Genomic DNA, 18830 nt, shown 5'->3' with positions numbered 1-18830 from the left:
AAAATGAGATGATCTGGATCATGAGCACATCAATTATTTAATTTATATATGCCCACTTTAATGAAAGACTTATTTTATCATATTTTATTCATGTCATGTTATTTATATTCATTTCATGCATTTTCTCCTTCAAATTATTCCACTTATTCCTGTTCTTTTTTTACAACACTGACAATAGATGTTTTCTGATTCTGATATGAAAATGAAATATGAGGCATTTTTAAAACGTTAAAACAGATATAATAGGTGTAGACGGGGCATTCATTTTGAAAAATAATATCTGGTAGCAACATAGAAACAAAATAACTATGAATTAAATCCTTTTTGGAGCGGTGAATTGAAACTATGAACTTTGAATTGAACTAGTTCCTTAGTGGAGCTGTGAAATAATAAAAAAAATAATAATAATTATGAACTATGAAATAAACTATTTCATTTTTAGAGCGGTGAACTTGATAAAAAACGAAGTCAAATTATGAACTATGAACTGAACTAGTTTGATTTAAAATCTTTGAATTTAACTTTGAACTAGTTCACTTTCTCAACACTGTTGTTTGTAGCAGAAGCCCCCAGTCTCTGTCTTCCTGACTTTATTATTCGAACAATTTATCAATGATGGAATTTTAATTTTGGGTGAACTATCCCTTTAGGCTGGAAAGGATTTACAGTACAAAGTGAACTATCAATAATATTGATATTAAAAAGAAAACCCACTTGATTTAGAATTATTTTTTGGCAGAAAAACCACGACCGACTTTTCTTAACGAGAATTCCTGCACGAAAGTTCACCGAGGAGAAATATTGAATTGACATTTGAGGGGAAAAGACAAGTGTGTGTCGGTGCTGCTGGATGAATATTTTAAGAGGACCGTTCTTCAGTTACCACGACATGATGGAGTGATCAACAGTGAGACGAGAAGTCCAACAACAGATCCACAACTTCATGCATAATAAATGACGCACCGTTAGTGACAACACAGCGAGACAAAGAGCCATTTCAGAGCGATTCTGTTCAGTTTCAAAGAGCCGAGCACCTGTTGTTCTTCCACAAATTAGCATTCCGGATGAGAGGCTTGGAAGCACATGAAGCACAAACGCTCTCCTGCTCCGTCAGGTAGTGATTCTGCCTGGAAGGTGAAGACATTTGCAGGCATGTGAAGCTCCGGCAGAAGGATAGAGGGCTGAATGAAACGCCGCGTTACCTGACCTGCATGTAAAGCAGCCTGCACTCACAACCCCTCCTCCATCCACCTTTTTCTTCCACATGTCGTCATCCCCTGTGCCAATCCCCCCACCCCCCGCTCCTCTCCCTCATTATTACTACTTACTATCGCCTTTCACCTCCTGCCTCATGTCTGTCACCTCAAAAGGAGAGAGCGACATTTTTTATATTTAAAAAACATGGTATTTTCCTGCTCATACAGATGTGGACGCCATCACCACAACAACCATAACAAACAATAAGAGGCGTGGACTCTAATCCCAGCTCTCCTCATCACACACACCGACACACTCACACACACCAACACACACACACACGGGGGTCTCTCGGTCTCACCTACGGTGCACCTGTTCCCGTCCACAACTCCGGTCATGTCCGTCCGTCCATTAAGTGCCGCAAAAAAATCCACTCGCTTCGCCCGTCTCTCCCTCCTCCTGCTTTTACAAACCTCACCCCCACCTCCTCCTCCTCCTCCTCCTTCCTCACCCAATCTCCATCTCGCTCTCCACGAGCACATGCGACGGAAACTCTTTATTTAATTCATTACAACACCAGCCGATTAACTCCCTTGCAGATGGGTGTCTGGCTGCTGCTGGTGCCGGCTAATTGAGCATCGGGGCTGCTTGACTGGCTGCTGCACCGTTTCCCAGCTCCTCCTCCTCCTCCTCCTCCTCCTCCTCCCCCCTTCCTCGCCGTCCAAACTCCGACAAGGAATCGAGGGGCTTCGCCGCGACCCCCACCTCAAAATGCAATGTCACTTCCGAGCGGTTATTTGTTGCTTCATTAATGAGCGATTACTTCTTCTATTCACCGGCTGACCTTTGCAACGAGATACCCCCGCTCGCCTTGTATGGAGGAGGTTACCACGGCAACCGGAGACTCCACCTGGCTCCCTCCCTCTCTTTTACTACTTTACATTCCCACGATGGCCTTTTTCTTCTTAATTTGTGCTTTAAACAAGCAAACAGCAGGCATGATGACATGAAGCATATGTTGGTGCAGCCGTGAGCAAGTGCAAAAAAAAAAAAAAAAAAGTGGCGACGCTTTAAGCTGTAAAAGTGACGATGCGAAAAGGGGGATTTAAAGAAAAGTCGTTTATAGACATCAATAATTCTCAATAAAGCAGGATGTTTAATGATGAAGCCTTGATTTAAATGAATAATGACTCTCATTGAAACGTAATTGTATGGTCGTTAAGGAATAAAAAAGAAAATAAGAATCCTATTTTTCAACGACATTATATGATTAACAGTGTTTTGGGACCTACATTAATATCCCTTTTCCCTAAATATTTAAATAGTTTTTTTTATTAGAGTAGAGGTGTGAGGTTTATATTTTATTTTTATAATAACGACTGCTTTTCCATACTGTACATCTATTATGTATAATGTTGATATTAATGTAAATCTATTTATTATGTTTATTATGACTTAAAAAATAATTTTTGACAAAATTATTGAGTCACACTCTCTAGTTTAGTCTCTATTCAAACATGATACTGTATCATGATGCTTCACCTTAATAAGTGTTTGCATCAGTTGTATGTTTATTATATATACTGTATATATATATATAAAGATTTGTTTATTTGTTTATAAATTCAGAGAAACTGTGAGAGTTTCCAATGCAGCTTCAAATTTATTTTATTATTTCTATACATTTTATTAATATTTTGCTATCTTTATCCTCAAAACCAAATTTCTTGGAACTGTTCATCTTTTTTCTTATTATTATTATTATGACTCTAAATCAGTACAAACCTTTGTTAAAAGTGTTGAATTAATAATAACAAATTAAGAAATTAACTTTATCTTTGTACCAGTTTATTTTGTTATTTTTTATCTTTAGTAATAATATATAACAATATTCTCTTGATGAAAATACCTTTTTCTAAATAGTGTTGCTTGTTATATGTATTGATAGTTTAATAAAATATTTAATAAAATATAATATATATATATAGAATTCTATGGTTCATACTTGACAAGATATAATACAAAACTACTGTAGATAATATGTCCTACAGTACTGTCGCTTTTAATCCTATTCATCCATTATATATTGAGAAAAAATCATTGGAACTTGTTACGTTTCTCAAATGGCTGATATTTTTTAATTTCTTTTTATTATTAAGATTTGAATAATTAAACCGTTCGACTTTTAAAGTTCAACTTTTGTAATGAATAACTTCCAAATACTTATTAAGGAGTCTGAATAAGCAGTTGCATCTTTTGAAAATCTACTTTTATATAGTGATGGTCTGATGAGGCTTCATGAAGCAGTGTCATTATTGTCAGAGTCCACTAGATCTCTCTGCACTCATTTCCTTTCTTCTAATGAAACACCGCATCATTTTTAAACTGAGGGCGCCACCTACTGACCTCTGAACAACATGACACTGCTTCATGAAGCTTCATCAGCCCATCACTACTTTTATATTTTCAGAGGAATAAAGGAAATAAGTGGTATATTTCCAAATTAAAAGAGGAAACATAAATAAAATAAAAAGTTTCTTGTATTTTCCCTTATTCACTCCTGCGTTCTGTATTTCCACTTTATTGCCATTTACCGTTTCTGAATTATTTTAGAATTATGGCATTGCTGGTATTTCCGTATTCAAGAATTAAACGACACATTTGATCAAAGTTCATCATCAAGTATGTTGCATATGATGAGAATCCAAATAGCTGTCAGTGAAGGAAAATGTACAGTGTATTCATATATTTTAGATGTTTAGTTATATAGAATTTAAATGATGGCAGATTATTCTTATTGTGAAAACGTTTGTACCTGTGCCTGCTCTCGTGCGGCGCGCTCGGACGATCCCCTCATGCTGGCGTGAGAGGGCGACGGAGACGGCGGGTTGTGATGAGGGCTGTGGTGCGGATGCTGCAGCTGCTGTTGCTGCTGCTGCTGCTGCTGCTGCTGCTGCTGCTGGTACTTGCTCTTCAGGTGGTCCATGAAGGCGTCCCTCTTGCGCTCCATGTCGGCCTTGTGCAGGTTGGTGAGGGCCTCCAGGCTCTGGGCGGCGCTGACCGTGTGCCGGTGCTCGGACGTGTGCACCAGGCCCACATTGGAGAACCTCCGGCCGCTGTTCCCCAGCGTCCGGTACTCCCGAGGATATTCCAGGTCATCTGTGGAGATCATGTGACTTCCACCACGCTCGGGATCTAAAGGCAGGAAGAAAAAAAAAAAGAAAGGAGGACACAAGTGAACAAGGAGGAGGAGAAGTGCCGCCCCAGGAGCATTCGGAAAGACGTGAGGGTGGAGATGCAAGAACACATGTGAACGAGTGGAGCAGGGAGGAGGAGAAAAGTAAAAATAAAGGAACATGAGGGACGGAGGGAGACAGGAGGGGAGAGTAGAAAGAGCAAAGAGAGGAAAGAAAAGAGGACGAGATGTTAAACTATTTGCCACTAGGACACAGTGGTTCCCTGCAGACGTAATTCTTTTCAACTTGAAAAGGAAAGGAAAATGGGAAAATGTAATCCCTCAGCTACAGATCAAAGGAAGTCAGTGAGACTGAATTAGTTTTGCTTCAGATTCCTTTGTGGCAAAAGTGTTGTTTTTTGTTTTTGTTGAAAGAATATCGTTGTTAATAGATCATAAAAAAATTAATTATTCTATGAGTGATGTGTGGTTTACCTGAAACTCGCTTTTAACTGATCTTTAAATTGGATATTTCTAAATATTAATCCACTTTAGAAGCTTATGCGAGTAAAAAAGGTTAAATTTATTCTTAAAAAAATGATTTAGATATTTATATATAGACAAAAGATCACACTTGACCACATAAAAACAAGAAGTGTGTCGAACTTAAGGCCCCCCTAAGGCCCAGAATAGGTTTAAATCAGTGTAGTTGGTACAAAATTAAATACAATTGAAAGGGAACATGAAAAACTAGATTGTGTTATTAAGATAATGGTGTTAAAATGTTTGTGTTATTTTCTAACAAACATATTTCCTAAAATATCAGGAATTTTTATTTAAAATTTTTAATTAAATTATTATTATTATTATTATATTAATTTCTTAAATATTTCAAAGTGGGCTAGAAAAAAAGGCATAAGTAAACATTAAAAGTTATTTGTTACTCAGTCAAAAAAGTGTGCTGAAGAACAAACAAAAAATAAATTACATGAAATTTTATCTTGACTATTAATAATTCATCTCAAAATCATCGATCAAATGTGTAACATTTTGAAAATACTGTACTTAAAATATAGTAATAAAATATATTTTTGCCTTTAAATACCTGAAAATTCAAGATAAAATCAAGATGCACCATCTTAAAAAAGTTCATAAATCTCGCTAAAATGTTGTTTTCTTATATCAAGTATGATGAGATATATTTAGTCTTAATCAGAAAAATATAGTTAAGTAAGATTCTAATGGTTCCTAGGTCTGGACCACTGATCAGGATGTGAGGAAAATCTCTTTTATGTCCCTGAACTTTCATCCATCTGAGCTCCTCCTCTGATATTGCTACATGTTCAGTCTCCAGAACCAGGACCATCTCGGTGACGACCCTCATCAGAGCTGCAAGGGGCAGTCAGGAGACATGCAGGACAGTCGGGGGAAATGGGTGGAAGCACAAGAACTAAATGAAAGATGAGGGGGGATGAGGGGTGGCCGTGATTCGCCCGGAGAGAGTTACCTTGCTTGGGGAAACAGACCCCGGGGGTGTGGGCTAGAGAAAGAGAAACATGCGAAGGGTTAATCCGTGTGTTTGTGCGCAGACAAACACGGCAGAGGACGGTCACGTCAGAAAAGAGCTATCATGAGAAATAGCACTTTCTCTGAGGAACAACAGGTTAATGCATGGTGACATGCTTCCAGATGCTTTCAGGGGTTAACACATGACAACATGAATCATAGAAGGTTTCACAGCCGACGCTGGAACACGGAACTCACACAAGCTGCACAATAACATCTGACAGAAGCTTCAAGATGATGCGTCTTAACTGTCTTAAGAAAAGTGTAACACTTTCTAGTCTTTTTTATGACATTTTTGGATGGTAGTTACACTATTTGACACTTAATGCATGCGTTTATTTGGAGTTTTAACTCATATTTCAATAGTTTCAACATTTATCTTCATGTCTAATTAGGGGTGTGAATTATGTGATTAATCATGATTAAGTAATCAATAATGAATAACTTTTTTTTAAAACCATTAATCATTTTCTTTACCTTTACTGTTACTGTTTCTGTTTGTTGGTTTAAAAAAAGTAGTTTTTGTGCGTCTGTGTTTTCTGGTCGGGGTGAAAACAATTATCTGATCATCGACTGTTTTAGTAAATAGTATAAAATTAGGTTTTTTTTTCAATGTGTTAACATCAATTTAAATAGTCCTGATGTTTTATTTCTATTTTCTAATGATTTAGATAAGAAAACAGCAGTGGAAACTAAAAGTTTCACTTAAAATACAGCAGAAAGTAAATGACGAGAACAGCATTATTTTAAAGTCTGTTAAAAACAAAAAATACTATATTAAACTATATTTAGATGCTTTTGTATAATATATATATATATATATATAAATACACGTTTTATTATGTTACAACAACACATTTAAACGTTTAGATCAATACATTAAATGTCACAATTATTAATATCTACTTTATTTAAAGTTATTTAAAATATTTAATTATTTTTGTATCATTTTAAACTATCATTTTAATGTTAAATACCCTTTGTTGATGCTATTTAATTCAATTATTTGACTTATATTTTAGATAACTTTCTTTTCGTAATAGTTATTGTTATCTCATTTAAATACCTGTCAATTATTTAAAATAGCTCATTATTTAAATCAATTGTACTGTACAGTTTTCACTTAGATGATGGAAATGTACCGTTGCCTTCTATACAGATCGATTCATATATGCAGCAGAACAAAGTCGCTTCATCAGCACTGGAGACGAGCAGATGAGTTCTCCAGCGGGTCATGACCAACAAATGGACCACAGCGGAGGAGGCAGATGTCCAGATGGAGACCCCGACACACTGATGGACAAACTCTGACACAGCATTCCAGAGACTCCTTTTTCGTCTTCCAGCAATTAAATCAACAATTCATCCTCAGAGAGCGACTCTCAAGTATCAGCAACAGCTTAATAATAAGTGCAGATAAACTGAGTTCAGGCGCGGTGCAACACACTGACCTTTCGCTTGATAGCATTAGCATTGAGTTGTGCAGAGCGCGAGCAACCCCACTTTCAGCCTCCTAGATCTCAGGTTTACACTTCATTAGGCGGAGGTTTATTGAGCACGGGCGAACGGGGAAGTGACTCCAGAGCCTCATTACAATGGCCGGCGTGACTCGACAGGGTCGCAATTATCAGTGTGTTATAGTGACTGAACAACTAGGATGGGAGAGGAAGTAGAAATAATGCAGATCGTCAAAAATATAACAGCAAATTAACGTTAGCTAACGCAGGCTGCTACACTGCAGTTTATAATAATAAGGAAGCATGAATTAATACACATGCTTATATTGCATACCCTGAACATGAATAAATGAACACTTTGATAAATACATTACAGAATTTTGCGGTTTGACTGTTAATGAGGAAAAATAATCCAGTGACTTTCGGTGTGTTTAAAAAATCAGGAGAAAATACCGCAATACTGTAGTTACAAGTATATATTTGTAGTATTGTTGAGTACTTGTCTCTGGTGTTGCAGGATTTACAGACCACATGAATCTTGACAAAGTCGTTACTGCTTTCATTTGTTTTGCAACCAAAATATGTCAAAACATCAGCTTATAAAAGCCGCTGAAGTCGTCTGTATCCTCTCGTCCTCAGTCATCTTACAGGATTTAATTGTTGCTTTAGCCGTGTAATGGCTGCTGCCATCTAGCATCTAGAAGCTTAATTGAAAAAAAAAAAGGAGAATGAATTTACGAATAATAAACGATTAAATAATAAATAATGAACTTCTTATAAACTATGTCCTATGAAGGTTCTCATTCATCAAGGTCATGTTTGTCTAAATGGTTATAAAGTGAGGCAACCCGACAATTACAACAACTTTATTATAGAGCAGTGTTTAATGTTTAATGACTGGAATATAAAGTATTGTTTAAAATGGAAAGCATCTGTGTGTTTAAATCAAATTTGCTTGGCTTGTGAAAAAAAATACTGCTGGACCAGATGACACTAATGTAAAAAGTGGACATTTGTTTCTACCTTGACAGGTAAAAATAACAGTAAGTAAATTCAGATATCAGGAATGTTAGCAGTACTGCAGACATAGTAAGGAACATTTTGTTCATTTTTGTGTTTTAACAAGATAAGCGACTTAAGAACAGCATCTTCTTTAGAGTTCTTACAAACATTTGTATCAGTTTTTAACTGATACCAGATGGAGGACTTGTCCAAAACGATTACCTATAAATTATCTTTCCAGAAGCCAAACGATGCTTCAGCTTGAGATGTGTTTGCAAAAAGGATGAGGATGTGATCCAAATTCAGAGGAAAAGGTCACTTGGCTAAAAAGTGAGTTGGTTGTCTGATATGAAAAAAGCAGAGGAGGAACAACTGTCAAAGAGAACTCTTTTCAAGAGTCATTTCAATCATGGTAAGGGGTTAAAATGTCTGTGTATTAGTATCTGTTAATAACTTTTTCATAACTTATGAAGGAATATGAGCAATTTTCTTTACTAATAAGCGAGTAGTGACACAAATACAGACGATAACATCTAATCTATTAGAGATGTTTTTCTTTATTCTCTGCTCAACAAAAAATGATTCTAAAAACTTCTAAAAAAAAATGTAGTCCATTTTTGAGTCACTGGATGTACAATATGACAAAAACTTTCAGGTTCAGAATAGTATCAACCGAAGATGAAAAAAAAAGAGGTACGATGAAAGAGGAGAAAGGTCAAGAGGGTGAAGTCGACACTTCTACAGTCTACAGCTACAGGAAATAAGCCAATTATCCTCGGCTACTGGTAATTGGAGCTCGGTGCGCTCCAGTGGGAACAGTTAAGACAAATAACTAGGAGGGAACAGCGAGGCATGATTAAACAAAACCTTCCCCTTCAGCTCTCAACTTAAGAACGACAACACGCTCACGACTTAAACCTGCCGTCTAATAGCAATGCATGGATCTTTAAACAGCTACACAGGCGGCTGTTGTCTTCCACTCAGACAGAAGATGACACAGCAGGGGGGCACATTAAAGTCATCTCTGGAACGTTTAGGACCACCGCTGTGTCAGGAGAAGGATGGTGATAAGTGGGCACTGATGGCCAGGCGAGCCATCAGTCATCTGTGCTGACAGGAGAGCCTTAAAAACAATGGTCATGAAGAGTCTTTACATCTTGAAATGAGATGCGGTTCTAAAGACCACCTGCACATACGCGAGGCACTTATAGAAAATGGCGAGCAGCTCCAGACAAATGTGTGGTTATCTACCTGAAAGATAAATGCAGATCACAGGGTAGTGTGAGAAAGAAGGCGGCGAAACAGAAAAGAGCAAAAATAATGAATGCTTTTCTTTCAATTTTCTTTTTTTTTTCCCAACCAATACTCTCTTGAAGAGTGGAGTGTCAGGAAAATGCTAATGGTGGTTTCGACCCGTCCGTCTATCCATCCATCCATCTGTCGGTCTGTCTGTTCAGCCATCCATCCACTTATTAAAAATATGAGTCAAACTACTTTATGTTGTCATCTTCAATATATTATCCATCCATCTACCCACACATTTATCCATCCAATTATCCACCCATCCATCCATTGATCGATCTATTCATCCAAACCATCCATCCATCCATTAATGCATCCAACATACGCTAATTCAAATCAAGAGCGACATTTCTTCATGTGGTCGTTAGCAATACATCCACTCATCCATCCATCCATCCATTCACTTTTCTATCCAACCATCCAACCACCTATCTATCCAACCATCTATCCTTCTATGTATCCTTCTATTATTCCACCTATCAATAAACCCAACCATCCACCTATCCATACTCTAATTAAAAACAAGATTCAAAATTTTTTATTTTGTCGTAACAAATATATCTATCTATCCATCCACCCGTTAATTTATCCATTTCGTTAATGCATCCATCTATCCATGTGCAATTCAAAACAAGAGTCACATTTACTCAACTGGTTGTCTCCAATTTATCCATTCATCCATCCATCCTTCTAGTATATGTAAATTAAAAACAAAAGTCTAATTTATTAATGTAGTCTTTACCAATATATCCATCCATCCATCATCCATCCATCTATCTATCCAACCATCCATCCATCCATTCAATCATCCATCTATTCATCCTACCATTATAGGCTAATTAAAAACAAAAGTCAAATTAATTCATGTTATTGTTACCAATATAACCATATATCCACCTATCCATCTATTTATCTATCTATTTATCTATCCATCTATCCATCCATTCATTCAACCATCCATCTATCCAACCAACCATCCTTCTATCTAACCTTATATTCCACTTATCCATCTATTCAGCCACCTATCCATCCATCCACACCCCTATTAAAAACGAGTCAAAATTCAATATGTTGTCGTTACCAATACATCCATCTATCCACCCATAAATCCATCCATCAGAAAACAAAACCAACACATGCTTGGACCACCACTTGTTTGTGTTGACAAGTGTGTGGCATGTGTGGGTTGGAAAAATGTAAATGCAAATCTAAACAAGAGGTTTTCAACCTACAGTGCTTCACAGATCATCTCAGCTTGAACAAAATGGTCTTGTGTGGAACAGTCAATACCTCCTACAACATATGAATATAAGAATGCTGAGCAGGGGGCAGACTCTAATGCATCCTCTGGATAGACCGTCCACCACGATTACTGATAATCCGATCTCTCATTGATCCCAGTAGGGAAATATCTCTTCCTTCCAAGACTTTCCCACATGCAGATATTAGCATCTGGGCCCAGACGTTCTGTGTAAATAAAGGCTAACTCAAGCCATTTGATTGAAAACCCACAGAAAATACCTTCAACCACATCTGCGATATTAGAGGAACCCCAGTGGACCTGATGTCTGGGGACAGAAATGAAGCGAGGCTGGAAATAAAAAAGCTCAGAGTAAGGCTGGTTCAGAGGTAGTTGAGCTGCATTCATTTGTCTCCATTTCATCTTCTATTCCGCCTTGTTTCTTTCACATCAGCATGTGTCAAATCTAATAGTCTGTGTATACATACAGAAGTAGCCACAGAAACAACAATGCAGAAAGACAGAATTCCAGTGTGCCTTCTTGATAATCTCTATGGAGTCAGCAGAGCAATTCGGCGTGCACTGCCGAACCGCAGAGTCAAGTGATGAAAGACGTGAAACACAAATAATAGCATTTGCAGGCTGGAAATGTTGTCACCTCTGGTAGCAGCCACTGCAACTCTTTGTGCTGTCAGTGCGAGCTACAAAAAAAAAGTCAGTTGTTTAAAGACACATATTTATGTCTTTAAAAATAACATTAAATATTACCACAGGGAATTACTGAGATACTCATTTCTAGCCTTTTTTCTCATCATCTTTCAGAGACTTAAACTGTGACCAAATAATTTGTTTTCAAACATCATGTCTATATTAGATTCGTATCTGAGATAGAGACAAAAATGTAATCGTATATATTTATACCTACATCTATATCCATATCCACATATTTATACAGAACCAACTATGTGAACATACTAATTTATGGACTTTCAGTGTCACTGCTAAACACACAGCTGATCATATTCACTCACTACAGTTGTACAGTCAAATAAGAAATGTATTTTCTGGCCAAAACAAGGTTACATATGTCCTTCCGCGTGCCATTAGCCTTCATTTTGATACACATCAGTTGGCTGAAGTACTTTTCCAACATTAAGCTTGTGCCTATTTGCTGAGTTGAATCCATTTTATGTATATTTGTTTTGTTTTTTTAACCGCTTACAGGAGGAGCTACCACTTTACCTATATTAAAGATAGGAAATTGGAGTGGTGAATTAAAATTGAACCTGTACTCAAAAAGTCCGGACAGTACCAAGACTGTAGAGCATTTTAACAAGGAATGACCAAGACCATGAAAGACCATGTCAAGCCCAAAACTTGAGACCAAGACCAAGACCGTGGCCATGACTATGACCGAGACCAAGATAGATAAATCAAGGACAAGCCTCATCCAGATTGAGATCAAGACCAAATTCAAGTCAATACCAGGACCATGATAAACACAAGACAAGGACAGACCAAGTAAAGCCCCAGACTTTAGATTTAGGCCTGGACTGTAAAAAAGCTGGAACAAAATAAATAAACCACACACAAAGTAAACAAAATAACTTGCTCTAGTTGAAGAACATAAGCATCATATTGGGATACATTTTGAAAATTCCTCTTTGTCAATTGATCAATGTATTGTACTGAGTTATGTCAGCTTTTTTTTCCATCAGTATAATTTATGGAGTTTTAAAATAATCATGCTTTGAGAAAAGTATTATGGCCCATGACTGGGTGAGATGGAGAGAACCAGAGAGAAAGATAAGATCAAGATCACTGGTCGCCAAGTCGCAGACATAACCAAGGCCACAAATTAGTTCAAGACTGGTCTGTACAACAATACAACTAACATTTAAACATTTTCGTGCAGAAACTGTGTTGAATAGCTGGTGATACATCATTATTTCACCTTTGAATTGTACTGTAAGAGTTAGAGTCTTGCTAAAAACAGCTTGAATTATTATCTACTGAAGGGGGAAAGAATCTTTCTTACATCATCTGTATACTTCACTGTTATTTTGCAACAAAAAGAGACAACAAAGACAACCATGGTAAACAGGGAAAACAGCGTAGCCAGACTGTCCTGAGGGTTAAATGTTTATCATGTAGGATTAGTACCTGCTTCTTATCTTGCACAATCATCTCTTCGGATTTTACTCGGAAAAAGCGAGTTTAAGGCGAAATCTGAATCTGAAAGAAGGCGGCTAAATTGAAAGCAAGATGGAGGTCAGAGGTACTAGACGTACTCCATGTGACGGCTGCCAAGGACTCCAACCTGAATTGCTCTGGTTTAATAGGACATTATTTGTCCCTCGGGCGGCACAAAGAACACGCGACTTCCTGGACCCTCACGAGCACTCACTCGGCTTCAACCACATTTTTTTTTAAATGACCTAAGAGACGGTCATTTTTCATTTGATTTTGCTCCGGTTTTACTATCTTCAGCACAAAAAGAAAAAGGTCTCAGGATGACTGTAATGATGTGAAGTCAATGAGGTGAAGAAGCTATTAGAAAAAACAGGCTTAACAAATTGAATAAAAAGGTCATTGCTTAATTAACTGAGCATCAATTAAGAGAGGACCTCGCAGCTTCAAAAATCATTAGTCGTTTTATTATTGGTTTTGTGTCATTGCCAACCGTCGTGACTGTATCGTAGATCGCACACACTGGATTCTGTCTTGTAGCTAAACGTGTCCGTCAGAGGATATCTGACAAATATGTTATACACATTATAACTAAATGTTTTGGGGCAGTTTTTTAAGATTGGGCTAAAAAGCAAGCAACGTAAAACGCTATACACGCTACTAAAATGGTACTATCTTGGTAATAACTGTTTTAAAATGGTAACAGTGTTTGCACAGGGTGTGTGGGGCTGTAATGGATTAAAATTGGTCACAAATCCATGAAAGCTTTTACAAATATGTATCTGTACTGTGATCCGCAAATGCATGACTCGATTTACGAATTGGTAACTCGATTTATAAATGTGTGTATGCCTGGCGTGTGTTAGACCTTGCCTGGGATGCTTGAATTTGGTTTGAGATTTGTATGCTTTATTACAAATGACACATTGGTGGACAATGGTACAGATACACAAACACATCTGTAAAGGCATTCACGCATTTGTGACCATTTTGAAATAGTGATAATCCCATAGATATGTACACACCGATTAAATTGATATTTATATAGTTATAGATATATAAATAACCCAAACTGTTTATCCTTCACTATGAAACACATAGTAGTGTGCCTCTTTGAAAATAACGCACCATTGTGTGTTGTCTTGATAAATTTCTTAGCAAGTTTGCACAAGGTTTAGTACTAAAAACTGTACGATGTTGCTCTTTTCGTAGAACACTTGGGGGCTTAAAGTCAATGCCAGCTATCAAGGTGAAATAAACAGAACACTGGTTCATCCCACAGTGGAAGAAAAAACATGAAACATCCATAGGTTGTTTACTCAAAAGTGAGTGTGTGTTTGAGTGGTTTTTGTATCTCTAGACAGGCTGTTGATCTGTCCAGGGTTTCCCCTGCCCACAACCCTATAAGTGGTATAAGAGATGTTTTTGGACTTTAAGAAGACATTCTTTTTCTTCAGACAGAGCTAATGACCAACAGCCATTTTCCTTCATAAAGTAGAAGCTGCACAGGCAGTAAAATGAGAAGTTAGTGTTGTGAGTAATATGTGGAGCTACTGACTATTGACACAAACATAACAATGTGTTGCTTTTTTAACCTTCGGAATGATGGGTATTGATGCATCATTATGACTACTAATGATAGCGCTGTGTAGGAGTGCACATCTGTGTAGGACTACAAGTGAGCAAGGATGGATATTTTAGAAGAGGATGAGTGAGATGGAGAGAGGAAAGAATGAGCGCTGGCAGGAATGCGGATGAAGTAGAAGGTAAGTCTCTTATTGATCGACCTTGTATATCACCAATCATTTCAGCTGTTATGCTAATAGCTGGGATAGCTTTTTACTTTCACAGCCTAATGAGATAAGAAGAAATGACGTGCAGTTAAAAGTTAAAACACAAAGAAAAAACAAACACACACAAAAAAGGCACTTCAAATGTAATTATTGGATTAAACATTGTGAATATTTGACTTTATTTTGGTTCAGCTAAAATCTTTTTGATCTCAAGAACAAACTGTGTTGTTTACCGAACTCTCTTTAAATGGCTCTTAATAGGAAGAAGATTATTGTTAAGATCTTTTTTTTTATGGTTAAATTGTCGGGTGCTAAATCTTTTGTAACCATCTCTGAGTTGCCTCATAATTAAATAAAATTACACTGGCTGAAAAAGTTTTTTGGTTACACTTTAGAATGGGGAACACATATCTACTACGAATAAACTATACTTATATCTGTATTAACAGCAAATTAGTTACTTAATAACCATGATTAAGTACTAATGCACACCTTGTTCATTCTGACTGAAGTAATTAAATAAGTCAATATTAACTTCTCTCTATTTACCCCTTATTTGGTGTGAGTACAATGAAGTAAGTTCACCATTAATATTACTTTCTCTTTTACAGTAAAAAAAATAGTCTTTATAGCATCGTATTACTTCAGTAGAATATAGACAAAATGAACAAAGTGCGAGTTAGTTACTTTATTATGATTAATATGTGACTGATTTTCTGTTACTACAGATATAAATAATTAGCTGATTATTGTCATTTATAAGTGTGTTCCTGTTTTGTTTTTTTTAATAATTTTGACATTGTTGACAGGTCACTATATAAACATGTAATTGTATAGACTTAAAACTAAACTATATTATCTATCGTGTGGCCCAAGATATTTCTTGGTGGCTAAATCAATGTAACTTTATTTATTTATTCACATACCGAAAAAACTAACAAACAGTAATAGGCTCATTTAATATTTTTTAAATGTTTTATATGCTTGACAATATTATTATTATTGGCTTTCAAAAAAATGTGTTCTTTTAATTTATTTTGTATTTTAATATATGCGTTTGCATGAACACCACATTCCTAACATCATTATAATGATGCTTCTGTTATGTCCTGCTTGAAACCCGTTTCTTGTTAAATAAAACAGGAAGTCGTTGTTTAGGTAATGATCTTCTAATGATGTTAAATCGTTGTACTGTGAGCTACGGTCCACTCGTTAGCTAGCTAACAAGAAACGTCTCGCAGGACATCGTGAGCCGTCGGATTAGTTGGGTTACTGCCATGGGGTATCAATCAAACGGGCAAATTATGTTGCACATTAAAATTCATTACATCAGCTGATGAGAAGATTTACAGGCACAGATGTAGTTGATGAAGGGGCAACACATTCAGCGTAATGGTCTGGACAAGAAAAAAACTGTGAAGGTGAGTTTGAGTGCCATAGTACAAAAAAACAAAAGTCATTTCAGATGAATAGCATTTAAGGAATGGCTTTAAAATGGCTGGATTATTTGATTTTGATTTGCTGAAAAGGAAGCTTTCTAAAACACAATTTTTCATATAAAAATATAGATTAAGATATATATAACTGTATAAGTTTTTCTGATACCTTTACTCATGCTAGCTAATAATAAAGATCTGTGCAAAGTGGGGCGCGAGGGGGGTTTTCCCTTGTAGTTATGTGGCCCCAATACATTTAGAGAAAAACAAATAGAAAAAAATATAGATTTGTTAGTTTTACTTTTACAATCTATACATGTTCATGTGTCCGTTTTGCCCATATATAATGTATTTAATAATTTATATTTAGAATATTCTAAATAACATTTATTAATTTAAATAGTAATAGTATCAATATTTTTTACTTATTGTTAATATACTGGCTTTAAAACAATTTTGATCAATTTAATTAAGAATGGTTATCTCTTTATTTATTTATTATTGCGTTTTATAGTCTGAAGACCCCTTACAACAATCATAGTAGAAAGGAAAATTATAAAATTTGATGACAAAAACTGATGCTTGCTATGTTGCTAAATTAAGACATTTCTAGGACACCAACTTATCAAATCAACAGTCCTTCAAGTATCAAGACAAAAGCAAGAGCCTTAAAAAAGCTCTTCTCACCTTAGGCAACACACCATTTTGAACCGATTACTGCAATTATCATCTCTTGTCTGCGACCTGGCAGGAAGACGAGCACCGTCACCGCACAACCAGGAGCGACTGACACAAACCGACAATTTAATTTGAGCGCTCTCGCCAAAAAATGTTTCTATGATCGAACGGCGGGAGGCGAAAATTACCTCAAAAGGAGGTGAAAACGGAATCAATGGGATCAATCAGAGCTGCCAGTTTGGAGCTGAGACGAGTGGAACATCTGTCAGAGGATCGGTCGCCGTGGCAACGGGCCAGCTGTTTGGCAAAACTCTCTGCAGTTTGCCAGCCTCCGTATACACTTGATACACATTTGTCAAGCGTGCATCCGTTTAAGGCGTCTACAAGGCAAGGCGGTGAGAGATACAGCTCTTGACAGATGTGGCACACTCAGGGCAGGGAAGATTACAAGTTGTCGAGTCAACGTGTCGGAGATGCGTGTCGTGATGCAGATTGCCACATATCATGCTGTGAACTCTGTCACATGACATCAGAGGACGCGATAATGCAGCCGAGAGCTGACGTGCAAGATCACGTTCACCCTTATTGTTTCATCGAATCCCTGGTGTTGAAGCCTGATCGAAACATACATGTGTTGAAACAACAACATCTGTGTTTGTTAAGAAGAGAACAGGCTCACGTCAAAAGTGAAATCTAATTTGCAGGATCCCAGGAAGCTGCTACGTCTGCTGTGATCTGAGGACAAGTGTGGAGATGTACGACACACGCACACAGCAGTCCCTAGTGGGGCGTCAGAGTAATTGCTTGCTTCATCAGTCCCCAGATTATAGGAGTGCTACACGTGGATCATCTCACGCTGCGTGACTGTTCGTCACCGGGCATGAATTATAGAAACTAAGATGGCTGACACAGACCTGAGGGAATGTTGACGCTGCGTCAATGGTGCAGAGGAGCAGAATATATATTAGGCCTGGAGGGTGGATGGATGGATGAATGAATGGATGCATGTGTGAGTGGGTGGATGTGTGAGTGGATGGATGTGTGAGTGGTTGAATGTATGAGTGGATGGATGGATATACGGATGGTTGGATGTATGGATGGAAAGATATATTGTTGTGTGGGTAGATGGATGGATAGAAAGATGGATTGACGTGTAGGTAGATGGATGAATGGATGGCCAGAAAGACGGACTGATTGGTAGGTAGATGGATGGATAGATGGATAGATGGATAGATGGATAGATGGATAGATGGATAGAATGATAGAAGGATAGATGGATAGATGGATAGAATGATAGAATGATAGAATGATAGAATGATAGAAGGATAGACGGATAGATGGATAGATAGATAGTAGGATAGAACGATAGATGGATAGTAGGATAGATGAATAGTAGGATAGAACGATGGAAGGATAGATAGTAGGATAGAATGATAGATGGATATAAAGTAGGATAGAACAATAGATGGATAGATAGTAGGATAGTAGGATAGAACGATAGATGGATAGATAGTAGGATAGTAGGATAGTAGGATAGAACGATAGATGGATAGATAGTAGGATAGTAGGATAGAACGATAGATGGATAGTAGGATAGAACGATGGATGGATAGATAGTAGGATAGAATGATAGATGGATATATAGTAGGATAGAACAATAGATGGATAGATCGTAGGATATTATGATGTATGGATAGTAGGATATAAGGATATAATGATAAATGAATAGTAGGAAAGATGGATAGTAGGATAGATGAATAGTAGGATAGAACGATGGAAGGATAGATAGTAGGA

General features: G+C 37.0%; 1 protein-coding gene across 3 annotated transcripts in view; it reads right to left on the bottom strand.

Annotated features, from left to right (window-relative positions):
- srcin1a (SRC kinase signaling inhibitor 1a) overlaps positions 1–18830 on the bottom strand; it is a 136879-nt gene that overhangs the window by 57129 nt on the left and 60920 nt on the right. For all 3 annotated transcript variants that reach the window (XM_087808591.1, XM_087808590.1, XM_087808592.1), the window contains exons 2-3: positions 5880–5912; positions 4013–4392 (exon numbers count right to left, since the gene is read on the bottom strand). In XM_087808591.1, the coding sequence (XP_087664717.1) occupies positions 4013–4392; positions 5880–5912 (413 nt within the window). The remainder of the gene's footprint in view (positions 1–4012; positions 4393–5879; positions 5913–18830) is intronic.

Source organism: Callionymus lyra, chromosome 15, assembly GCF_982586985.1.
Source record: "Callionymus lyra chromosome 15, fCalLyr1.hap1.1, whole genome shotgun sequence".
NCBI classification, from domain to species: Eukaryota; Metazoa; Chordata; class Actinopteri; order Syngnathiformes; family Callionymidae; genus Callionymus; species Callionymus lyra.
Note: the sequence above shows the minus strand (reverse complement) of the source record. Positions and strands in the feature narration are given on the sequence as shown.